Raw genomic sequence first — 26,912 nt, forward strand, 5'->3', positions numbered from 1 at the left:
GGTGTTCAAACCCTGACTGAGGAAGTTGAGAGGAAAAAAAGGGGCAAGTAGTAAAGTCATTAGAGAATAATTTCCTAGAGATCAATCTCCACAATTGCTATGCGATTAAGATGCTGCTCCGAAAATACAGAGGGGACAAAATCTGAGCTCAACGATTATCCTTCTGGGAAAGAGAAAATAGAATTCAATCTTGGTAGCGATTCCAACAGTTATTCTAGAAACTTTTAGGGCAATTCTATCCACTTTCAACTCTAAGTTACAGAGGATTCCTAGGAAAAGACATTACATGTTACTTTCTTGAAATCTATGAAATTGCTTGTTAACTGCTACTGTGTTTACATTGATTTTACTCTTGTCAGTCTTGCTCAAAATGAAAAACAGAATCCTGGCACAGAGTGACAGTACAGTGGGGAAGGCACGTGGCTGATCAGGCTTCAATCTCTGGCACTCCATATGGCCCCCTGACCCCCACCAGGAGTCATCCCCAGCACAGAGCCAGCAGAAAGCCCTGAACACCTCCGGGCGTGGCCCCCAAATCAACAAACAAGGAAAGAAGAGAGAAAAGCAGAATAAGAAGCAAATACTGGGCACGGCCCCAGAAGCACAAGGACTTTAATGCAGAAAACCAGCAGCTTGGAGCAGAAAAGCGAACGGACTATGCGTTAAAGCATGCGATCATGCCTGCCCGGAGGGGAAAGAGTGTTGCCCCATTCGCCCTCTCCTCTCTGGAAAGAAAGATGGCGGCCACATGGGAGCCTTGTGGACAGCAGGTATGAGCTGGGGGTCTGGGGGCGACGAAAACCTCATGGGAAGGGGGGCGTTCCGGCCCATCCTTCATGCCCTACCGAGGCCACCAGTTGCCCCCCACGAGCGGCTCTCCAGCACGGCCACGACTCCAGAGCACAGAAACCAATTTCTTAACTATCTGACTTTCAGTAGAAATATTTCCAGGGTCAATAAGTAAAATAGCAGAAATCCAAAACCAACATTTAATTCTTGAACCCAGCTGTAGAAAGCAAATCATTTCACAACGCTTTTTCAGTATGTCTGATTTGGGGAGGGGGGGTAAATCTAAATAATAATGGTGCATCTATTATCAAAACAATGAATCCAGTCAAAGTAGATAGAGTGTTAACTAGAACTCATCTGCCTCACAGGGACTGGGAGGGGTGGGGGTGGGGTTCTATTGGGGTTCGTGGTAAAAAATAAGTATTGGTAAAGGGAAATGTGTTTGATATTTACATGACTGAGACCTAAACCTGAAAGGTCTGTAACTTTTCCCACAGTGATTCAATAAATAAATAAATTATTTAAATTAAAAAAAAAAAAAGAAGCAAATACACGGACCGGTTCGCTCACCAAGCCCGCACTCTCCCTCCAACGGGATCTTGCTTATTTCTGTCTCTTTACTTGCCTGCATCCACTCTGGAGAAGCCTGTGTTCCCTCTTATATACAGACTTCTCTCTTTCTCTCCCCTCACACCTTTCAAGTTTTCATGAAGGATATCTTGCTTCACCCTCCCCTCCCCCCCACCAAATGCAATTAAACCAAGGCTGGTCCAGGACTACAGCATCAAGCAGAAAGAACTCTGCCCCCAGCCCTCTGTCCCTGGGAGCGCGAGGTCACGGATCCCCCAAGCCATAGCGGTCACCTCCAGGTCAACATCCCACCAACACACAAATGCAGCCTCTCCAAACTGCCCAAGAACGGCTCACGCCTCGGGGTCACAGCCCAGAAGGCCCTCCGCCTTGCCCTCTCAACACAACAGTGGTGTCTTCTTCCTTCCACGTGGGAAACACCTCCAGACCCCGCTTTCTTCCTTTCTCCCGCCTCAGTGCTCACAGGGAGGGCCCTGCTCCTCGGCTGTGAAGTGCATCTTCGATTCCTCACTCTCCTTCACGCTCAGCACGTCACTCCTCAATCCCAGCGATTATCGACCAGAGAAGTCCTTCGGGAAGCAGTAAAAAACGTCTACAGCTAACTGCTATTTATTTCAATACTTAGTTTTCATGGCTCTCGTGGCTGAAGCATATCTATCTCAATGTGGAATTGATTCTGATGGAAGGACTGTGCCACTGGCTTACTTTTTACTAAATCAGGGGAATCACTCAAGTCCACCAACAATTTAGAATTTGTTTTCGTTCCCTGAAGGCTTCATTTTTCAGTCTTGCTTGATTTTCATTCTATCATTAGCTAATATCTTAAAACATAATGCATGTAAATGTATACTTATGTTCAGCTGGATTCACAATTTTCAAAAAATTTATTTACTATGTAAAAGGTTACCCTACTGAATGGGAGAAAACAGTCACACGCCATTAATCAGATAAAGAGCTAATATCCAAGAAACATTAAGTACTGACGAAGCTCAACAACAGGGACTGGAAGAGAGTAGTACAAAAGTTACGGCGTCTGCCTTGTATGCGGCCAACTCGGGCTCAACCCCCAATACCACAGAGGCCCCCACGCCCGGCCAAGAGTGACCCCCTACCCCAGTCTCAACAATAACAACAACAAATAATAATAAGCTCATCCAAAAATGGGGACAGCAGATGGATAGAGACACTCTCTCAAAGACAACTTACAGTCAGCAGGCACGTGAGGAGTGCTCACTGTCAGCTACGAGCAGGGAAATGGCAGAGGGAAACAACAACGACTGAGAGCCTCACACGAGAGAGAGTGGCATCTCCCAACGCAACCCGAGGAGGTGGGGCGAGGTGAAACTGGAATCCTCTCACTGTGGGGGGAACGTCATCTGCCTCTAAGAAAACAGCGCCAAGACTTCTCAAAGAAAGGAAGAACAGAACTTCCCTCTGGCCCAGAGATTCCACTTCTTGCCCAGAGCGGGGCAGGTGCTGTCCCTTCTGGTGGTTGCCATTTTCTAGAAGTCAGCAAGAAGCTCCAGGTACGAATCGCGGTGATGGCAAATCCCAAGTCTCGTGGGACAGGGGGAAGTGGGGCCTGTTCCTTCCCCCGTCCCATGGGACCCCAAGATGATGCCACATCTACCCACCATCGACTTAAGCTCCCACATGGCCACGATCCAGAGGCACACAAAGGAATCTCGGACCTGAGCAACTTGCTGCTGCGATTTCTTCAGACTCTAATTATTGAAATCTTAGAATTCTGGGAGCGACATGATATTGTATCCATAACAAGCAATACAAGGGGCTGGAGCAATAGCACAGCGGGTAGGTCGTTTGCCTTGCACGCGGCTGACCCGGGTTTGATTCCCAGCATCCCATATGGTCCCCTGAGCACTGCCAGGGGTGATTCCTGAGTGCAGAGCCAGGAGTAACCCCTGAGTATTGGCTGGGTGTGACCCAAAAAGCAAAAAAAACAAAAACAAAAAACAAAAACAAGCAATACAAAATGCATTGTCTAGCAATTGCATTTTTGGCAGGTGTGAGGGGTAGTAGGACTGGTCTCGAAATATCAAAGGTACCTAAAATAGAGAAAGAGTATTTTGCAAATTGTCTGCCACACAAGCAGGGGGAGGTGTGAAATGGGGGGGGATACTTGAAATTTTGGTGGTGGAAAAAGCACTGGTGAAGGCATGGGAGTTTGATGACTGTATGACTGAAGTTCAAACATGAAAGTTTTGTTACTGTACCTCAGGGTGAATTAACAATAAATAAATAAGAAACTGTGGTCTAGATACATAACGTAATACTGTGTAGCTGCAAGAAAAAACAGTATCTTACAACCACTGAATCTCAATTAAAAAAATTTTTTTTTAAATAAAATCTTGTAGTTCACTGCAACTGGGTAGAATAGGAAAGTATCATGTTGAATGAAATAAGGCGGCGGAGAAGCAAACATACCGGCTGGCCTCATTCATCTGTGGTATGGAGAGCAAGAAAACAAGAGCCAAAGTAAAGTCAAGGACAACAAGCCCTTGGCCTTGGATCACCAGGGAGGGCCAGGCACAGGAGAGGCGAGAGGGGGGACTAGCTCACACTGCCCCACCCCCAGCGCCCTGGTGGAAAGCAGCTCTTGAGCCTACAGGTCACAAGTCAGGAGAGAGGATCATGAATGTGCTCTTCCACAAAAAGAGGAGTAATTCTTACCTTTCCATCAAAGAAGTGGTGGTTAAACATGTTGTAATGGCAAAAGCTATCTTCCAGATAAAACTGTGAATATCTGCAAAAGAATTATTTTTACTGGAGTTATGTATCCAATCACACCTAAACAGTATAATATTAGCAAAAAATTTAAACTATAAAATCATCCCTTTAATAAAAACAGTATCACCAATCCCTGGTTTTCTGGTTTTTGTTGTTGTTTTACTTTTTTTACAATAATACTTTGTAAAAGTATCAGGGAATCTTTATTAATGGGAACAAAACAAACTATTCCTTGGGTTTCAGAAACCAGTAGCGACACTACAGAATTCTCATATACATCTGGGCCGGAGCAACAGTACGGCAGGTAGGGTGTTTGCCTTGTACATGGTCGACCTAGATTTGATCACCAGCATCCCATAGGGTCCCCTGAGCACTGCCAGGAGTAATTCCTGAGTGCAGAGCCAGAAATGACCCCTGAGCATTGCTGGGTGTGACCTAAAAAACAAAATAATAATAATAAGTGTGTAAAATACATCCGTTTCTATGACCTAGAGGATTAAATATCAACTATCAGGATACGATTAGGTTGTCATACAATTTATACTTGAGAGAGGCTGGCAATTAAAATACAACCTAAACTCCAGCTGTTCTTGATTATGGGGTGCTCAGGGACTCCTCCTGGCTCTCTGTGCTCCTGCAGCCCACCCAGGCCTCCTGCGCCTGCTCTGGCCCTTAGAATGACTTTCAGGAAAACGCTGAACCAACATTTCTGCTATGAATTCCTTTCTGTGGTGAACAGAAGAGTATTTAACAAAATCTTTAGCTACTGAGATGAGTTTAATAAAATGTTTCTCAGTACATAAGAAAAAGAAGTATGTGCATTTCATTTTTTTTTTTACCGAATTAGTGCCAGAAAGGGGACTATTTATTACTGATGAAATCATTTTGTTCTTCTAACATGCTATTTTAAAATGCAATCAGCAATAAATGAGAGTACCAGCTTTAGGTATTAACATTTTATAAATTTTTGCTCATTTACTAGGCAAATTTCATACCAGACTATGGTTTAAATCTGCATTAATTTGATTTCTTGCAAGGCTGAATTTCTTTATTCCTTAATTGTATTTGTATGTCTAGCTGTTTTCTCTATGTATATGGGTCTTAATATCCTGTTGATTTCTAAAGACTTTGTATAAAATAAAAACCTATTTGTTATCAATAAGGTTTTCTTGCAAGGCTGAATTTCTTTATTCCTTAATTGTATTTGTATGTCTAGCTGTTTTCTCTATGTATATGGGTCTTAATATCCTGTTGATTTCTAAAGACTTTGTATAAAATAAAAACCTATTTGTTATCAATAAGGTTTTCAATGGTCATGATTATTTCATTGTTGCTGGGGAGACCATATCTGAAAGTGCTCAGAGCTACTCCTGGTACAGTGCTCAGAGCCAATGACTATCGGTACTCAGGAGTCATGCGGGGATGACAGAGAGGCCGGACTGAGGACTCACCAGGGGCTCGGCTCCGCTCATACGGCCCCCTTGGCTAGATCCTGATGACAGCAGTTCTTCGTTTCTATTTCTACGGCCAGTGACCTTCCCGCACCGAGGGCAGCACCGGGGACGGCTCTGGCTGACCCTCTCCACTACACTGTGGGGGGAAGCCCAGCTCTGGGAGGATGATAGGGGTGCAAACTATGTCCCTCACATACTATGACTTTTTGGGCCACGCCTGGTGGTGCTCAGAGGTTACTCCTGGCTCTGTGCTCAGGATTTACTCTTGGGGTGCTCAGGGGACCATAGGAGATACCAGGGATCCAACCCGGCCAACCGAGTACAAGGCAAACGCCTACCTGCTGTACTATCACCCCAGAAGTTTTTTGGTGCCACCTGAGCATCAGTTTCTCATCTATCGGGTGAGAAAATAATGAGGTAATCCGCAAAAAAGCTGAACACAGCTACACAGCATACCCTAAAATGTGAAGTACTTTTATTTTAATAATTTTCAGTTATAAAGATTTGTATTTTGATGTCTCTAAGGTTAGGAAACTGTGTCCAACCAAATTTCCTCCCTAAAATCAAAATAAATGTGCATACAGGCATGTATAAACACATATAAACACACATATATGTACACGTATGTACATATATGTTATCCTATTATCTTGTATCATCAATGTAAATATAGTTGACCATTTGATTTCCCTTTTTCTCTTTTGCATTACTTTGAGTATGAACAAAAGAAAATAAAAGAGAACAAAAGAAAATCCCTTTCCAGATACATTTCTACTACCCCACCTTTTATTCGCTCCATTTTTTTTTCAACTGCTTCCCAAGAATGCAATAGTTATTTTTGGAAACTAAAAGAGAAAGTTTCATTTACATGAAATTCAGCACAGCACACTTGGCCAAAGATTTCTGGGCACTGTGGACAGAGCCAGGGAGGAAAAACAAAGCCAAGAGACCAGCTCAAACCTTCCATCAAATACAAACAAGGGAGCAGAATCAGTAGTATCTTAAATTATGAAAAATCACCCAAAACTGCCCTCTTAAAACGAAACTGGACACAAAGAATTATTCTCTCCACTGAGTAAGGCAAACAAAAGCAATCAGAAAGGCATGCACTGAAAGCTGCCCGAATGGGCATGCACCTAATCTGGCCATTCCTCCACCTCAAATGGGAGTCGGTGATGGTGACGGAGAGTGAGACAGGCACACAGGAACTCTTATGAGCAACAACTGAATGGCATTAGTTCATGGGGGGCCAGAGAGAGAAAGCAGCAGATAGGACACTGGCCTTGCCCCGCTGGGAGGCACCCTCCCCCAAAGAGAAAATCCAGGCAAGTGGTGAGTGAAGAAAAAGGCTATATGTAGCTGGCCCGGGTTCGATCCCCGGCATCCCACGTGACCCCCTGAGGCCGCCAGGAGTGATTTCTGAGTGCAGAGTCAGGAGTAAACCCTGAGCACTACTGGGTGTGGCCTAAAAACCAAAAACAAGACAGAAAAAAGATGATGTATTGATTCTATTTTAAATATATGCACATGAAAGTTGGTAAAAAGCTGAAATACAGAATATTTTAGGTGACAAAATCGAAGCAGGACCCTTAGTGTCTGCCCAAGTCCTTTGACATCAAACACGGACTTCTCCCCGCCCCCCGCCCCCAACCCATTTCTCCATATATACCACAACTTGCTTGGGAAAAAACCTATCTTTGAAGAAATCAGAATCACTGTATAATTCTTAATGTAATTTCAAAGAACCACGTGATTGGAGAAACAACACTGTATCATTTTCACTGCGTAAAGGTGACAAAGGCAGAAATCTGAATGTTTACAATGATGGACATATAGTCCTGAATAATTCAGCTGAAGGCCGACATTTTATTTCACATTTTATGCCTCGAGTACTGAGCCACCTTCTACCCCATTTCTGATGGAGAGCCCATTCCTTTATTCAGAGGCCGGCAGGAATCCTGAATTACCACGCCACAGGGAAGGCTCTGGAGTGAGGCTGCGGCTCCCGGGGGGTGTTTTGAGGCTGCACGTGACGTGGCTTCCTCTTTCTACAGGACACATAAACCTGCCCCCTCAAAGCCCCACACAAAGAAGAAGAAAGATAAAGCCAGCACATGGAGGACACAGGGAAATGGCACCTGAAGCAAACTGCGAGGCTCAGGGTCCCAGGGGGCTCAAGTCTCCTACACTCCAATAAGGGGAGTCATCAGATTCTCCTCGATTTGGGGCTGGAGTGACAGGACGGCACGTAGGGCATTTTCCTTGCAAGCAACTAAGCCAAGTTCGATCCCCAGCATCCCATACGGTCCCGGAGCTCTGCTCGGAGTAATTACTGAGTGCAGAGCCAGGAGGAACCCCTGGGCATCGTAGGGTGTGGCCCCCTCAAAAAATAATTCTCCTTGACCTAGACAATTGTCTGAGATGCCAGTGAAAGATTCCAGATTTACATACAACAACTTTAAATACATGAATAATCTAGAACCCAGAGGTTAATTCATCTGGAATCTGTCGTGGAACAAGACAAAGGGCTTGGACAGAGAAAGCAGGATGATGAGGAAGGATGGCAAGAGAAACGGGATGCAAAATTGTCAGAGAAACAGAGCAGGTGGGGGACTGGCCTTGCACACCAGGCCCCATCCCTAGCACCCCATATGGTCCCCACAAGTGATCCCCGAGTACAGAGCCTGGAGTAAACCCTGAGCATAGTTGGGTATGGCCCTCCAGTCAAATATAAATAAATAAGATTCTTTTTAAATGATACATGTTTATCTCCAGAAGACAAATTCTTAACGTCTTTGTTTCTTTGACTGACTGGCTGATGACTGGCCCTAAGCTTTAGACGCGCCAGATAAGGACCCTGCCTCCGAGCCACACCGGGCCCCAGGGCAGGCCTCAATCTTTGGCAGCTGGGTTTTCTCATCTGAAAATGAAGAGGAAAATATTGCCTATCTTACAGGGTTACCGTGAGGGTGAGTGAGTCCTGAACAAGGACTCACGTCACCCAGGACAACAGACCAGAATCACTACTCTCAATATTAGAATGCAGAAGTTAAACTTGTACCCTGACACAATATATTCATAGTAACTCATTACAGTTCTAAATTAAACAACAACATGAATATTCTAAGGAGCTGGGAGATAGTGTAGGCAGTAGGGAGCCAGCCTGGCTTGGGCCCAACCCAGGCTTCATTAGTATGGCACGGCCTCCTGGCATCGCAGGATGCAGACCGAGACCCGAGCACAACCAGACGTGGTCATAGAAGAGCCAAGCACCACCCAGGGGCCCAGGAATCCCCAGCACTGCAGGGTCTGAATAGCTCCGTAGCCCAGGGCCCGGGCACTGAACTGCCAGGCTGAGTTACTGCCCCATGGCCCCTGGGTACCACTTGGTAGTAAAACAGCAACAACAACAGCAGTAAAGATGATGATGATGATGATGATGATGATGATGATGAAGATGATGATGAGAAGGAGGAGGAGGATGCTTTAAGAAACATACATGGCATTTAAGTAAAATAAATAGATATGGCCATTCTATGGAATATTACAGAGTCATGAATGGAATGAAATACAGTTAAACACAAGGACACTGACGGGCTTTGAAAGTATTTATGCCAGGACAAAGAAGTAGGCCCAAAGTCATACAGTTATGGTTCTATTTCCATGACGCATCCATGAAACACAAAGCCAGGCAGACAGAAAGTGGAGCAGAGACTGTGAGGGGAAGAAAGAGTTTAGGATTTTTTTTTTTTTTCACAATGTGATGGCAATTTTCTGGACTTAGACAATGACAATGTTTGTAGAGTCATAAACTTATCAAAAAAGAATAACAATATAATGTAAAAGTTCAGTGAAATAATAAAATTGAATAAAAGACACATCAATCAAAGAAAGATATTGAGTTCATCTTTAAGAAGACTGCATTATCAGTTACGGAATTCCATTTTGTCGTAGGTCATTCATGTCAAGTAGATATTAATGTGTTAGTAGCACAGCGGTAGGGCGTTTGCCTTACAAGCGGCCAACATGGCCGACCCGAGTTCGATTCCTCCGCCCCTCTCGGAGAGCCCGGCAAGCTACCGAGAGTATTCGATATGCCAGACACAGTAACAACAAAGTCTCCAATGGAGACGTTACTGGGCCCGCTCGAGCAAATCGACGATCAACGGGAGGGCCTTTACCTTACCTCGAGTAGTCCTACTAAGAAGGAACCAGAGTACAAATGATTTCTAAGAAACAGAGTTGCTTAGTTCGATAACCTAAAGGTTGGTTGGAAACTTAAAGACAAATTATAAGACCATATTTTTACTGTGGCATTTTTACACTTAATAAAATTAGTGGTGGGCTGAGAAATAGTATAACTTGCCTTGCACATGGCCAACCCAAGTTCAATCCCCAGCACCCTATAAGGTCCCTCAAGCTCTGCCAGGAGTGATTCCCATGCACAGAGCTAAGGGTAAGCCCTGAGCACTGCCTGGTGTGGCCCCAAAACAAATCAATTAACCAAAAATACTTTCCATGCTTTTAGGGGACAAATGAGTACGTAATTTCGCAGATTCTCTCTAATAAATATTGAACTCTATCAGAACAAGTAAGTTTAACATTAAAAGAAAAGACTGATTTCTTCATTTCTTCATTCAATCCTTCATCCAAGAACAATAAATACTGCTAATACGGTATCTTTTTCTTTTGGTGGGTTGAGGGGTGATGAGAGCTGGGGCCACACTTGGTGATCCTTACTTAAGGGATACTCTCGGTTCTGTGCTCTGGGGTTACCCCTGTCCACTGGCTGCATGAAAGGCAAGTACCTTAACTCCTGTACTATGTCTCCAGCCCAGAACACAGTACCTGATCATCTTAAAAACTAACATGGTGTTGGAATACTGTATGACTGAAATCTAAACATGAACAGTTTTGTAAGGGTCTATCTCACAGTGATTCAATAAAAAAGTTAGAAAAAAAAAAAGAAAGCTCACGTGAACTTCCAAAATGCAAACAAAACAGAAATTAAAAGTTGAATTGTACAGAATGACAGATCATAGTTGGACATGTTTGCCCTCCTGTTATAATCGAGTCTGTAGCTTCTATATTATCTCCAGTGAGGATTCCACCCGGGTAATTTATCGGGCTTATCAGCTGTTTCTTATTTTGACCCTCTCCCATAAAGTGCAGGTCTGACCTGTCTCTCCCTAGACGGCGCTCCCTTTCACGCCAAGCTATGGCCAGTGCAAAACAACAGACACGGTAGCTGGCAAAATACAGTGGAGTCAGGATGAGACCAGTATCCACGGCCAGGGAAAACAGGGGCCAGGAGTTCTGATCAATGGTTGGAATGAACCACAAGTGTGTGGGGTGGACGGCAGGTTAAGATAGAGAAGGGGCCAGACAATAATAGCTGGAACTGATCACGCTGGACAAGAACTGAGTGTTAAAAGTGGGTAAAGGTATATGCCAGATAACCTTTCGGTATCTATATTGCAAACCACAATGCATAAAAGGTGGCGGGAAAGGGGAGAGAGAGAGAGAGGGAAAGGGGGGAGAGGGAGAGAGGGAGGAAAAACAAAAGCACCTGCCATGGCGGCAGGCTGGGGGTTGGGGTGATGGGAAGGAAACTGGGGAACCGGTCCTGGGAAATGTACACTATGACTGAAACCTAATCATGAACAGCTTTGTAGGGTCTATCTCACAGTGATTCAGTAAGCAAAACTAAAATTAAAATAAATAAATAAAATATCAGAATGAAATAAAACTGCAAAAGAGATTCAGAATTCATCTTTGAAAATAAGTATATGAGAAGAGAGTGACTCAACTGGAATTGACTTCTAAATTACAAGCTAAAGACAACTAGCCACATTTATAATGAAGATGTAGGAAGCCTGTTTGTCACAGAGAAATCTACTGCCTTCCAATTTGATGTATGGACAATAGCATGTTGAATTTATGAGTACAAAGGTGCTTTATAACCAATTACCATTTCTGAATGTTAACTAAAGAGTCGATTAAAGGTTATAAACAATGAAAGAGAAAAACACTGCAAAAAGACAGGAGATAATAAGGAGAATATTACACACTATGGATGAAAAAGATAAAGAATATATTATTATATTTTATAGTTATATAATAATTTATATTATATTATATTATTATATTTTATAAACCTACCGAAAATCAATATCCAGTAGCAGGCTTTTCATGCTCGACTTCATGTCATCTGATGCTTTTTGCCTGATCAGCTCATGCAACCTACAGCAATTGGTGAAAGCAATTTCAGTAAGGAATTAAAAATGCCATAGGTAGGAACTAGGCAAACAACAAAAAGAAAACCAACCATGATCACGTAATATTTCAATCAAACAATCTGGCAAATTTGGCAGATAAAATCAGTGACTTCGGTTCTGCAAATACTTTTAAAAGGGCCTGACATACTGAAACCTAAAATTATAAAAACCATCAAGTCAGCAAGCATCGCCAATCATATGAAATCAATGAGGATTTCTCTCAAAAGCAATCCAGGCCTGTGACTTCCCTAAGAAGAGATCCACAGTTCCATACCGCCTGGTGTACTCAGAGCTTCATGCCCTGTCCCATGTTTACAGAGTAAGCAGTGACCTGGGACATTTTTCCTACAGTTTAAGAGCATGGGCAGAAGTGTTCCACGAATCAGACACCCTACCTTGGTGTCCCGACACATAGGACCCGTCTAAATCCAAGCGCGGAGAGGAGTCTGGCCAAGAACTGACAGCTCCGATCAGCAAACAAGTACTGAGCGTTGGTCTTCTTGTTCTCCAGGGGGTAAAGGAGGCGACTGGGTCTTCCCAGCTGGGGGTCAGAAATGTCACCCGCCACCTCGTGTTCCCCGTGCTTCTCCCACTCATCTGGCAGCAGCAGCTGTTGGCAGCTCTGGCAAAACTTTCTCTGGCATGAGGGCAACTCGATAAACTTCAGGTACCTTTAAAACACAGGAGAGCACAAAAGAATCCACTTGAAGCATGTTGTTTTAATAGTTAAAAAAAATTTTTTTTCTCCAGGCTTAATTCCTTCGCTCCTCTCGGAGAGTCCAGTAAGCTACCGAGAGAATCTTGCCCACACGGCAAAGCCTGGTAAGATACCTGTAATGTATTCGATATGCCAAAAACAGAAACAACAAGTCTCACAATGGAGACGTTACTGATGCCCCTCTCGAGCTAATAGATGAACAATGGGAGGACAGTGCTACAGTGCTACAGTATCAACAAAAGTATTATCACTTGCCAAAGAGGACTGCGTGAAAGAAGCAGAGCTAAGAAAAACTGGAGCAGGGTGGGCTGGAATTGATGCCTGACAGCCCTTCCTACCAAGTGGAAAAGAATCGGCCATTTCATAAGAATTGAGATGCTCCAATGTAGTCGCTGAATGAAGATCAATATCCACTTAAAATGTGAATATATTACGCGAACAACTTAGCAGTAATGGAGTCTACCGGCACATTTAAATTTATTGACAAATCTATGTGTTCTACCTGTGAAGTGTTAAACAGTCGGGCTCCCTGTGACAGTCATTTTAAAATGAGAAATTAAGATCATTCTTCAAGTCCTTATGGCACACTTAGCAAGAAAAATTACCTCCTAAAAGAAAAAATGCTCCCACAAAGCTCTATCCTTCACAGCACCGAGGGCGGCGGGAGGGAGAGCCCGGCCCCCAGGCGGTAGGGCACTCCTCGAGCCTCAGAAAACACCCGACTGGATGGACGGCCAGCTGGAGATTTTGCACGTCACCCTTCCAGCGGATTCCCGCGCCCCCTGCCCCTTTCCCGAGAGATGGTTGCAGAAAATCAGCACATTTAACGTGTCTTGAAAAACTGCTGATGGTGCATATGCAAGAGCAGCGACGAAGACCAGAAGGAGAATCCAGAAGGGAAAGAAGCGAGATTCGCCGGGCTTGCAGAAGGCCGGAAATGTCTCCAACCAGCGGCTACCCAGGGAGCAGGAAAGGATTCTAAGTTGGAGATGGTCGCGTCCATGCAACATCAACAGTGCCGTCCACTCACTGGCCTCTGCCTGAAACTGCCCTAAAGGACTGTCAGCTCCCAGATTCCAAGGGTTGTAAAAACTTCGTATCTCCAAGCACAGTTTCACTCCTAAGCACCCAGGGTAGTGACAAATAGATAATGTAAAGGATGGCTTAGGGTGCCATCATTTAAATGCTTCTATTTATAACCCTTCTCTGACAGTTTTTTTGTTTAACTCTTTTAATTGAATCACAGGGAGATACACAGTTACAAGGTTGTTCAGGATTGGGTTTCAGTTATATAATGTTCCAACACCAGTGTACATTTCCCACCACCGATGCAATGTCCCCAGGACGCCCCCCCCCCCTTGAAACCCGGCACTTTTCTGATTCTGATTCTCTCTCTCTCTCTCTCTCTCTCTCTTTCTCCCCCCCCCCCCTTTTGGGCATTGTGGTTTGCAATACAGATACTGAAAGGCTTTTATGTATATCCCTTTACCTACTTTCAACACTCAGCTTTGTCTCTGACAGTTTTGTGACTGATATGAGTTCACAAAGTAAAGTGCAGGGGCTGCTGGAGGCCGAGTGCATTGGTGGCCCTAAGCTACCTCCCATCCTCCCCAGCAGAGAGACAGAGAGACAGAGAGACAGAGAATCAGGGGACCACAATCTGATGGTGAAAACGGCCCCGTTTAATGCAGAGCTGCTAGCATACTTATAGAACATGAGGGGGCCTGAGGTAAGGACAGAGGTGTGATTGATCATTTACATAGATAAACACTTGGCAGAGGAAATTCTCTTGGGAAGAATTCTCAAGGACACACTCTGTCTCCCAGGGACATCTACATTGCTTTTATCTTTCCCTCTACTTGTATAAGTTATCAATATTTGCAGTTGTTTGGATAAACACAGCAAGAGACAAAGATCCCAACACTGAGTTCTCTGAGCTCTGAGAGCAAACAAGCCTTTTATCGTAAATCTCTGACGAAGTTCTCGGGTCAATTCAGCTTGCCCTTGCCCATGGGATCCCTGTCTCTTAAGTCATAACAGCTTGAATCAAGATCATGCAGTTATGCGTTCGAGAATGTACTATTTCAATGCCAGGGTAGCTTTGCCACTCACCCCGGGTCCATCCCACTCCCACTGTGGGACCTCCCCTTTTGGAGTGTTAGGAACTACAGCAACTGAAGCCTGTGTGAAGTAATTATGCCCAGGAGTAGATATATTTCATAGTCAATCAACTTCCAAATATTAGGAGCATAGCATTAATGATCTTTCTGTGTTTAACTAAAGAACACTGCTCGATAGTGAAATATAAAAAAGCTATAGGGGAAATAGAGAAGCAGGTACAAATATGCAGCATTTCAACTACAAAGCAGCACAAATACAAAGTTCAGAATTACCAGAAAGTTTTGGCTTAAAAGTAATTAAGACTGGGGGTATGGTGCCGCCAACAGGTCAACCTGTACCTGCGGGGCGAGTGCATCAGCAGCCTGATGGTGTCTTTAGGCTTCCTGACACCCCAAAATTGCCACTGTGCCTCTGGCTGAACTCCAACAACTTGGGACCAAGTTTACCAAGAAATTAAACAGCCAAAAGTTAGGTATGTGGGAGCCACACCCACAAACCACCTCCGGCTCAGCTAAACCTTTTTACCGTAAATCCTTTTTACCGTAAATAGATAAAGTCCTCAGGTCAGTTTATAGGCCATATTTATAGGCTTTTTTATAGGCCTTATTTCAGAGACCCATAGATAAATCTTGAAAGAGATCAAAAGCCACAGTTAATCTTGGAACTGCACACGGTTGAACAGACTAGGGTAAATTGGAGGGAGGTGGGTTGGCCTGGTGACCCACCCAAGCAGAGCCCCCAGCAGCCACTTGCTTCCACAATCCAAAATCACCACCATACCCCCAGCCTGACTCCACCATTTCAGGACGGATCTCATCAAGATATAATCTGCTGAAAATTCGGGTATGCGGGTTTTGTGACTGAAATCTCCAGGCTTTCACGGAGTTGGGGTGGGCTACCTCCCCTCACTTCCCAATACATGTGGAAGCACTGGCTGTCACCCCCACAAATCAACTCCAACACCACCCTGGAAACTCTATTACTGGCCTTGCTTCAGTGACCCATAAATAAATATTGAAAGAGATCAAAAGCCAGAGACAATGTAGTGAGTCCCAGAAGATACCACAGAGCCAGAGATCTCTTCAGGCCCCATATCGAGCCAATTTCACCGGGGCACCCCAGATGGAGCTCCCCGCCTACTCCAGATGGAATCCTGGCGACCAAGAGCTTCCACAAGCAAGACCCAGGTATGTGGGTTACAGGACTAGATCTCCATGCCACATGGCAGCAGAGGTGCCAGGCTGTCCCTCCCCAGCTCCCCGCCCACTTGTGGGCCTGGCTATGACACCCACAATTTGCCTCCAGGTGCCATCTTAGCGTACCAACAGCCCTGGTGCAGAGACACCCAACTGAATCCCAAAACGGATTAGTGCCCTACAGAAATGTCTCTGGAACCCAACTATTTACAATCTAGGATTCCAAAAGCATGCGGCCACGGCCCCTGTGATATTCAAAATGAGTAACGGACAATAAATGATCTAGCATCTGCCCCTGGCAGGTAGGCTTGAATGGTGGTGGGAAAATTCGAGCAAAAACTAATGCCCAAAAGTAGAGGAAGAGTATTGGGGAAATTGTCTGCTATGGAGGCAAGGTGAGGACTGGGATGGGAGGGGGAAGGGGGAATATACTGGGGATACTGGTGGTGGAAAGTGTGCAGTGGTGGAGGGATGGGTGTTCGATCATTGTACAGCTGAATCTCGAATAAGAAAGCTTTGTAACTGTATCGCACAGTGATTCAATTAAAAAAAAATGTGGAGTCCATGCCCAATTCAATCAACTTGATCGATGGCTGAATAAATAGCAGTACTCCTACATTAAAAAATAAAAGAAAGAAAAAGTAATCAAGACTGACTTAGGAAACCGTGACAATGAGAGGTAAAATACAAAGGAAAGGTCAAAGATAAACTTTCAGTCGGGGATGTTAGCAAGGGCATGAAGCTTCTCTGGGAGGAGGACAAGGGGCAATTCACTGATGAAGCCTAAAACACTTAGGGTTGATATTCAACAACTAGGAAGCAAAGAGAGAAAAAGGGAAAAGGAAAAGAGGAGAAGACACTTGTGGGACAATCCAAAATAAGGCCAGTAAGAATGGGGATGGGAGAGTTTGTGGGGATGGGATGTGGCGGGGCTGAGATAAAAGTGGAGAAAAACAGGAACTTGGCTGGAGTGGAATGCCTTATGCATTAATCCTTACCACTGGTAGTACTGTAAAACTCTAAGTCACAATGGCTAAAAGAAAATAAACACACACACACACACATACACACACACACACAAGCAGTTGTTTGTTTTTTTTTGGTGGGGAGGAGGAGGCGGGTAGGGTTACTCAGGGATTACTCCAGGCTCTGCACTCAGGAATTATTCCTGGCAGTGTTCAGGGAACCATATGGAATCAAACTCAGGTAAGCCTTCCGCAAGGCAAATGCCCTACTCAAGGCACTATACTGTCTCTCTGGCCCCAGAAATGTTCAGGGCTTACTCATGGTCCTGCTCTAAGATCACCCCCGATGGGGCTTGGGGACTGTATAGGGGGCCAGAGATCAAACCAGATCCAGCTGCGTGCTAGGCAAGCACCCTTCCCACTGTACTCTCTCCAGCTTCTTCCTGATTTCTTATATGTGACCTGTGTCACCTGTTTGATTCCTCTAACAGTCTTTTAGGAATCATTTTGGAAATAACCCAAATGTCCAATAGAAAATGAGTGCATAAAGAAGCTGTGATATATATATATATATATATATATATATATATGTATATATATACACACACACATATATATTTTAAAAAAAGGAACAGACATTAGGAAGGATAAAGTCACAAAAAACAAACAAACTGGGGGCCTGAGCAATAGTATAGCAGATAGAGCATCTACCTTGCACACAGCCGACCTGGGTTCAACACCTGGCATCCCATATGGTCCCCTGAGCACTACCAGGAGTAATTCCTGAGTGCAGAGCCAGGAGTGACCCCTGAGCATCTCCAGGTGTGATTTTTGTGTTTTGTGGTTTTGCTGATCCAAAAAGCAAAAAAAAAAAAAAAAAAACAACAACCCAAACCCCAAACCTCCAACAGAACATCAGGCTTGCTGGGTGCCTGAGCTCACTCTCCATTCAATCCCTAGCCAATTTTTGGCAGTGAGTGAATTTTTGTAGTGACTGAATTTCCAGCCAGTAAGCTCTAGTTCTCACTCTTAGAGAACCCGGCAGGCTACTGAGAGTATCATACCCGCCTATATGCCTGACTAGGAACACCTGTAAAGGTGATTAGAGGCTGCCCCCAAAGCCTCTATCCGTCTCAGAGAGCCCAGCAAGCTACCGAGAGTATCCCACCCGCACAACAGAGCCTGACAAGCTACCCGTGGCATACTTGATATGTCAAGAACAGTAACAATGAATGGTCATCATTCCCCTGACCCTGAAGGAGCCCCCAATATGTCATCGGGCTACACTTGCATGTGACAGGGATGAATAGAGATGTTACTGGGCCCGCTCAAGCGAATTAAAGAACAACGGGGTGATAGTGATAGTGAAGCAAATCTCACTGATGAAATGCCTTTGCTATGGAGCAACCAGTCTCTCTTAAATTCCCAGGCTGAGGAAACAGTACAGTAGGTAAGGTGCTTGGCTTGCATGCAACCAACCTAGGTCTGATCCTTGGCACCACATCCGATTCCTTGAGCCCCACCAGGAGTGATCCCTAAGCACCACTGAGTGTGGAAAACATAAACAAACAAAAAAATAGTAAGCTCTCTCTAAATATACATGGTATCACTCTAGGTACAAGATAGGGGAAAAACAAACAAAATGAAAGCCAATTCTTAGATTCTAAGAACAAAATGGTGGTGACCAGTGGGGTACAGGGAAAGATAGGTGGTAAGGGGTGCTAGCTAGGTAAAACTGTGGGGTCAACTGTGTGGCAGTGACTCCCCACTTGCAGTGATGATCATAATGTAGACCACCATGCACAGAGGTCAAATCATAATGTCATGCACTGGAAACCCAGCTATATAGACCAAAGCTACTTTGAAATATTTTAAAATTTAACTTAATTTTTATAAAGTTGTTCACAACAGTTCAACACACTTAACATTCAAACACCAATCCCACCACTGTGTACCTTCCCACCACCATAAGAGTGTGTGAAGATTACTGTATTTCATCCTGGAACCATTTAAACCCTTATATAAGAGATTACATGCATGTATGTTAAATTCAAACAAATGTGTGCTACTTTTGGTACATCAGTGGGCTGGAGTATAAGAGGTCATGTGGCCACAAATGCGGCCACATGCTTCAAGACTTTTCATGTCACTCTCTTCCGGGAGCTTTATTTCATAGTCTCTGGCTTTGACATTTTTTTAAAAAAGGCTTTTATAAAGCAAGCCATCAAAGTGCTTTGAAATCTATTAGGAAACTTAAGACATTTTCGCTGCAGCTCTTTCACAACACTCCTTTCCACTTAGCCTATATACGAACTCAGAATCCTAGGGAACTCAGCAGCCCAGAGGGAAGGAAAGAGAAGAAGTTTCCTTACAAGATAAGGGAGGCGGTTCAGTAGGCTGGACTGCACGCTCTCTGGGTCCACTCCTGGTGCTGTGGGAGAACTGTAAGCACCACCAGGTGTGACCAAAATTTGGGAAAAAGACTTTCCTTTCGAGTGAAAAGCAGAGTGATAGTATAATGGGCAGGGCGAGGGTGCTTGCCTTGCACGAAGCTGGCACGGGTTCAATGCTGGTACTACATAGGGTCCCCACTGGAACTCTGAGCTCACATCAGATCCAGAAGGAAGTCCTGAGCATCACTAGGCCGGGGGAGGGGGGGTTTCTAATCAAAAGTAAACAAATAAAAGTGTGGGGGAGGGGGACAAGTAAAATGCCAGTAGCGAGAGGAACTGCTCAAAGGGCTGAGGTGCGTGGCAAGCACAAGGCCCCGGGTTGGGTCCCCAGCAGCTCATGACCTCCTGAGCACCCAGCACAGCCAGGGGGCCCTCTGCCTGTAAAACAAGCAGAAACCAGGCTAGAAGCTCTGAAGGAAGCGTGAAGATCTATGAAACAGGAGTCAACAAAGAAAAACTGTGGCTCACGTCGTCTCAGTGAGCAAAAAATTTTTAACAATGCAGATTTGAAAAAAAAAAACAACCCAGATGTTTATAGCTTTTGGAAATGTTTTGGCTTTTCTTAGTATTTCAAACAAGAAACATGACAATAAATATTCATGACACCAGACTCGCAATAGATTTTTAGCTATGTCATCAAAGAATAAGTAACAACAACAAAAAACAGATAAGTTGACTTTGCTGAAACTGAAAACGCCTATGCATCAAAAAGGCACCATCGAACAAGTGAAAAGTAGGAACTGGAGATAGTACAGTGGGTAAGGCACCTTGCCTATATGTGGACAAACCGGGTTCGATCCCTGGCATGCCATATGGCCCCCGAGCATTACTGTAATTCCTGAATTTAGAGTCAGGAGAGGGCTGGAGCAATAGCACAGCGGGTAGGGCGTCTGCCTTGCACGCAGCCAACATGGCCGACCCGAGTTCGATTCCTCCGCCCCTCTCGGAGAGCCCGGCAAGCTACCGAGAGTATTCAATATGCCAGACACAGTAACAACAAAGTCTCCAATGGAGATGTTACTGGGCCCGCTCGAGCAAATCGACGATCAACGGGAGGGCCTTTACTTTACTTTACTTTACTCGAGAGTCAGGAGTAACCCCTGAGCACTGCCGGGTGTGGACCAAAAACAAAAACGAAAGCGTGAAGAGCAATGTACAGAGTGGCAGAAAAAGTTTTCAAATCATCAACCCAATAAAAGTATAATATTCAGAAATAAAAGAATTCCTGCACTTTACAACAAGGATGAATCAACCTTACTAAAAACAAAGAATCTGAATAGACATTTCGCCAAAGATGTGCAAATGACCGATAAACACCCACTGAAAAGCTGCTCAAGATCTCATATACCTTGTATCATCAGTAACTAGGGAAATAAAAATCGACCCCACAATGACATAGTACAAGTACTAGGATGGCCATAAAGAGAAAAAAACAACAAAAAATTTTTCAGTGACAGTGGAACTACGGTGACCATAAAGACAGTAGTGGAAAATCTCGGGTACTGTGCAGTGGTGAAGGTACAGTAAGTGTGTACATCAAAAGTGTAAAAAATAGGGGTTAGAGTAAGAGTATAGAAAGGAGGGAGCGAGCCTTGTGTGTGGTCAGCTCAGGTTCAATTCCCAGCACCTCACAGGGCGTCCGAAGCACGGCCAGGAGTGAAACCTGAGCACAGAGCCAGGAGTAAGCCCCAAGCACCACTGGCTATGCTCCTCCCCCTCCTATACTATCGCAATCATGTTACTTAAACTGTAATTAACCATTTATTTTTCTTAAATAATGTGGTGTAAGATACGAAACAATTTGAACCCCTGAATCCTGGATGGGTATGCAAAACGGTGTGGCCACTGAAGAAAAGCCGTTGCTCAGAAAACTAATACAGAATAACCACATGGTCCAGTAATCCCACTCCTACACCCATACCCAAACAAATGGGAAATGGGAACTTAAACAGACATCTGAAAACCAATATTCACTGTAGCATTACTGACAATAATGGAACAGTAGAAACAATCCAAGTGTCCACTGACAGATGAATGGATAAACAAAACTGATATAGACACACAACAGAATATATTATCCAGCCACAGAAAGATCAAAGTTCTTGTTGTACAAGCTACAACATGGGCAAATAGATACTATCTGAGTCTACTTATACGAGGTACCTAGAAGATTCAAATTCAGGAAAACAAAAAGTATATTAGAGGTTATCAGGATTTGGAAGAGGTGTTTGGGTAACCCTGAGTGATGCACCATTAATCACAACAAAACAGCTCATTCTGTATGCATATTTGACTACAAACAATAAAAAATTAAAAGAAAAATAAAAGTACATTTAAAAGCACAAACAGCAAACACAAAAGCCTTCAGAAAGGCACCACAGTACCTTTCTACGCACTGCGTCCTGGACATGGGGGGCTGACACCTTCGATTGTGAGCTTCCCGCGCTGCAAGTCTAGCTTCCGACAGCTGAAAGAGTAAAAGTTAACAATCTACATCATGAACTATGAAGCTTACTACAACTCTCAAAACTGGATATCCCTTCTGATATCAAAAGAGAAAAACCCATGCGATCAAGACCGACTACACACACACACACACACACACACACACACACACAAAGCATTCATTTCAGAGCATTCAACTGGGAACATTCAAGAGCAGTTGGAAGCAAGACCAATATGTCAAAGCAGGGAGAGATTAATAAACACACGTTTGACCTAAAAAGTCCACAGTATCCTAAAGGCTGCTGTCCAGTAAGTATAATAAAACTGAAAATTCTCTAATCAAAACGTTCAGAAACTTGGGGCCAGAGGGATAAGACAGTCAGTAGGGAATCTGTCTTGCCAAAGCCAATCCAGGTTCGATCCCCAGCATCCTATATGGTCTCCTGAGCCCACCAATAAGCACAGAGCAAGGAGTCATCCTTGAGCATCACTAGGTGTGGCCCGAAAAACAAAGATCAGAAACTAATAGGAGCTGAGCTCAAGTGGGCACCAAACTCCAAACAGTATCTGTGAAAAACATGTGGATGCAAATGTTTACAAAAACAGAATGGGGGGGGGGGGGGCAGAGCAATGATACAGCAAGTAGGATGTTTGCCTTTCATTTGGCCGACCCGGGTTCAATCCCCAGCATCACATGTGGTGCCCTAAGCACATCTGAGTGCAGAGCCAGGAGTAACTCCTGAGTACTGCTGGGTATGCCCCCAAAGGTAAAAATAAATAAGTAAAAAATTTTTTTCTAAAACATTTGCTGAAATGATCACTGACCCTTCCACATCCTAGATTCTTCCAGAAGAAATCTCACCTAGCAAAGGAATGATGAGCCACTCAATACTAACACCTCAGAAAGTCTTAAAGAAAACAAATCTTTGGGTCAGAGATAGTACAGCAGGTAGGGTATCTGCCTTGCTCACGGTCAACCCAGATTTGATCCCTGGCACCAATATGGTCCTTCAAGCCCTTCCAGGAGTGATCCTTGGGCGCTACCAGATGTGTCCCCTCCCCCCGCAAAAAATAAAAAGAAAACAAGTCTTTGAAACAGGAGTTTAAGTCATCAATAGTCGAAGTATATTATAAACTCCAATTTCTTGAGTTAAAAAAAAAAACACAAATTATCTTCACCTTCTTCAACTCCCCAAAGAGGTTCATCTTTGTGGGAGGGATTGCTCAAGGGTGCAGAATGCATGCTTTCCAAGCAGGAAGCAGGGACTGACATGGTGCCCCCGGCTCTCCAGTTCCCCCAATTGGACTAGCCCCTGAAGACAAGGTATGATCCCCAGACGAAAGAAGATTATCTTGTATAAATCTACTTTGATATTTGAAGTTTGTTGGTGGTGGCAGCTGTGCTCAGCAGTACTGAGGGGGTACAGAGGGGCTGGAGGGTCCGTTAGTGATCCTCTGTTAACAGGTCACTGGTTCAGTAACGGGTCTGAGGATGCGCAGCAGGTCATGCCAGATTACCCCAGGCCACACCTGGAGGTGCTAGGATGCTCTGGAAACCACGTGGTGCCAGGAATCAAACCCAGATGGGTGGCACATGGGCCTGGGGTTACTCCTGGCTCTCACTCAGGAATCACTCTTGGTGGCGCTGGGGGACCATACTGAACCCAGGTTGGCCACTTATAAGGCAAATACTGTCCTGTTGCTGGGTCCCCCTTCACCCACCCACCCTTGAAGTTTTTATTGGTTGAGCTAGTTCAGTAAATAGTCACACACATCAAAACACATATTTACCCAAAGTTGCTATACCTTTTCATCTTCCCACTGGAAAAAGTTACAGTCTTTTCTATCTCTACAAGCTGAACAGGCATAAAACCTCCGTGCTGCTTCTTTCCCCTGGACCACTTTCACAAACAGAAGGGTGGGCCCTAGTTCCCGAAGAGGAGAAAACACGTCAAAAGCGTCATCTGCAGTTTTGAGCTTCCAACTTCACCGCCCTATGGTACAAGTGTCAGTTCAGGCCCAGTTCTGTGGTTCGACTTCAAGCGGGGCTTCTGATCATCACATTCACTCTTGCGGGCACACTTTCTTTTTTTTTTTCCTTTTTGGGTCACACCTGGCGAAGCACAGGGTTTCCTCCTGGCTCTGCACTTAGGAATTACTCCTGGGGGTGCTCAGGAGACCACATGGGATACTGGGAATCGAACCCGGGTCGACCTGTGGAAGGCAAACGCCCTACCCGCTGTGCTATTGCTCCAGCTATTGCTCCCATAAGGTCCCCTGAGCACCTCCAGGAGTGATTCCTGAGTGTAAAGCCAGGAGCAACCCCTGAGCATCGTTGGGTGTGATGAAAGAAAGAAAGAAAGAAAGAAAGAAAGAAAGAAAGAAAGAAAGAAAGAAAGAAAGAAAGAAAGAAAGAAAGAGGGAGGGAACCTAGGATCCGTTTGGAAAGAGAAAGAAAAGAAAAAGGAAGAGAGAGAGAGAGAGAGAGAGAGAGTGAGAGAGAGAGAGAGAGAGAGAGAGAAGAAAAACCTAGGATCCGTTTGGGAGGAGAAGGAGAGGGAGGAGAAGAGGGAGGAGAAGGAGGAGGAGAAGGAGGAGGAAGAGGAGGAGGAGGAGGAGGAGGAGAAGGAGATGGAGGAGAAGAGGAAAAGAAAAAAGAAAAGAAAAGAAAAGAAAAGAGAAAACCCAGGATCCGTTTGGGAGCAGGAATTCGCTCCTGGCTCTCCTAAGGGTGGCTCACTGGATAGGCAGCCGAGCAGCCATCCAACGCCCCAGAATCACGCCCTATCAATCACGAAGCCCCCTTGTCCTCTCGGCCTCGAGTCTTCAAAGCACATAAGTAACAGGGTGCGAGCCGGGGCGCCAGGGCGGGGCATGGCGGCAAATACAACGTCGGCGAGAGGAGCTTCTCCCCGAGCCCGCACGGGCACGGTGGGCGGCGGGAGCGCGCTCAACGCCGGCCCTGGCGCCCGCAGGCCGAGCCCAGACGCGGACCCACCGTGAGGACACAGCGGGGCGGGGTTGGCGGGGTGCGACTGGAGCACCACGTCCACCCCCGAGCTGCCCTGACGGCCCAGCGTGCCCGCAGTCTGCGCGGGATCGAGCCGCTCCATGGGGGCCGCCATCTTGGCCCCGCCTTCCCGACAGCCTCCGCGGGGAGAGCCGAGCCAGCTGAGGCCGAGAGAGAGAGAGTGCCGCCGCCACTCCCAGCGAGTTACAGCGCCCCCTCGAGCTCTGGGGGAGCCGAGCCGTCACGGCCGAGGTCACGCCCCCAAACGCAGACCCCGCTCGGCTCAAGCAATTTGAAAAGTCATGAGCAAGGAAAATCGGAGGCGCAAAGGATTCTCAAGGGAAACCAGAACAGAACAGGAATATGCCTCCTTAAGTTCTGGGCCCCGAGATAGAGCCTGGTTACAGTGCCCATTCCAAGTTGCTCCTGAAGCAGAACAGGATGATGAGCTTCCTACAGACATCAGGTGTTACTCCTCGACTTTATTCGTCCAATAACGGTCCTCCCATCCCCAAATAGCTCAAAGTAGTCAGAGAAAGTAGCCGAGGCTGGAGGAGTATATTGCAATGGCAATGGGGGCCCAACTCGTTTCTCTATCTTCTGTAACAAAGTCCCAGTCTTCTTTGGGAAGCCAACCTTTCCCAATTTCAGCCCAGGTAGCTTGAGTGGCCAAGAACCATAGGATTGACTAGACTTTGTTTTGTTTTGTTTGGGGTCTCAGGGGGGTACTATGGATGACCCAGCCTTGCAAGTTGCTAGGGAGGTCATGTGATGGCAGGGAGCAAACCAGGAACCCCGTAAAAAAACAGGAATATATTCTGCCCCTTTATCGGTCTCCCTAACTCACTTGGATGTTTGAGGATGGCTTGAGATTTCTGCTGGAACGACAAGGAAGGAGTGATAGTGTTGTGCTGGCATGAGCCGTGAATAAACAGAGAGAGAGAGAGAGAGAGAGAGAGAGAGAGAGAGAGTGCTCAGGATAGGATAGTGAGCTTATTAGAGGCTCAACGCTGAGGACCCCAAGTCAAAAGAGAAAGAGACTTGGAGCCCTGTCTGCTGAGGGGATCTCTTTTTTTTCCTCTAAGAGTGAGCTATAACCTACAAAAAAGAAAAAAAATAAAGCATCTTTCCCAGCCTTCAGGTGCCCCCTCAAAACAAAAAATGTCTGTGTCAGTATCTCTTACGTATGTGGTGTCACCTTCATGTGTCATCTCCCATGCACTCCCCTAAGTCTGGCGGGCCTCGTGCTCTCCCGTCCATCTGGTGGGCCCTTAATCCTGCCCGATTTGGGCCTTACAGAGCAAAAACTCTTCCTTCCTTCTCTGGCTGACCTTGGGATAGATTTCAGCATCTCAGTTCTCATTACATTACAGCTTCACAATTTTCATTACATTCAGTTTCTTATTGGCAATTTTTTTTCTTTTTGCTTTTTGGGTCACACTTGGCGATACACAGGGGTTACTCCTGGCTCTGCACTCAGGAATCACCCTGGCAGTGCTCAGGGGACCATATGGTATGCTGGGAATTGAACCCGGGTTGGCCGCGTGCAAGGCAAACACCCTACCCGCTGTGCTATTGCTCCAGCCCCATTGGCAATTTCTTATTTGTCATTACGATAGTTGTTTTGTCATCTCAGTGATACTCATAGTGTTGAATTCTTCTGTGTCAAGAGGTCAGGGACCAGAGAGATAGTACAGTAGCTAAGGCACTTGCCTTACATGTGGTAGCCCCAGGTTCAATCCTCAGTACCACATATGGCCCCTGAGCCTGCCAGGAGCGGTCCCTGGGTGCAGAGCCAGACGTAAGACCTGAGCACCACCAGTTGTGGCCCACCAAAAGACAAACCAAAATGGAGGTTCGGCTCTCCAGAATTGCCTGAACTAGGTCCTTCGTGTAGCGTCTCCTGAGCAAGACTTTCAGCGGAGTAACTCAGCTCTTGAGGGTCCAGATGGAAAAGGCTGGCTCTTGGAGTCACACTGTCATGGATGTCATCTTGTTCTGCTGCCAGTTCTTATTTTATTCTGTCTTTTTTTATTTTTCTTTTTGGGCCACACCTGGCAATGCTCAGGGGCTACTCCGGCTCTGCACTCAGGAATTACTCCTGGCGATACTCGGGCGACCATATGGGATGCTGGGAATCGAAC

General features: G+C 45.3%; 1 protein-coding gene across 1 annotated transcript in view; it reads right to left on the reverse strand.

Moving 5' to 3' along the window:
• ZCCHC4 (zinc finger CCHC-type containing 4) overlaps nucleotides 1-24,883 on the reverse strand; it is a 48,792-nt gene extending 23,909 nt beyond the window's left edge. The window contains exons 1-6 of the mRNA XM_056125599.1: nucleotides 24,757-24,883; nucleotides 23,565-23,683; nucleotides 21,698-21,780; nucleotides 12,256-12,531; nucleotides 11,745-11,825; nucleotides 4,072-4,144 (exon numbers count right to left, since the gene is read on the reverse strand). Coding sequence (XP_055981574.1) covers nucleotides 4,072-4,144; nucleotides 11,745-11,825; nucleotides 12,256-12,531; nucleotides 21,698-21,780; nucleotides 23,565-23,683; nucleotides 24,757-24,883 — 759 coding nt within the window. The remainder of the gene's footprint in view (nucleotides 1-4,071; nucleotides 4,145-11,744; nucleotides 11,826-12,255; nucleotides 12,532-21,697; nucleotides 21,781-23,564; nucleotides 23,684-24,756) is intronic.
• Nucleotides 24,884-26,912: the final 2,029 nt, after the last annotated feature.

This window comes from Sorex fumeus, unplaced genomic scaffold (assembly GCF_029834395.1).
Source record: "Sorex fumeus unplaced genomic scaffold, SorFum_2.1 ptg000055l, whole genome shotgun sequence".
In the NCBI taxonomy this organism is placed as follows: domain Eukaryota; kingdom Metazoa; phylum Chordata; class Mammalia; order Eulipotyphla; family Soricidae; genus Sorex; species Sorex fumeus.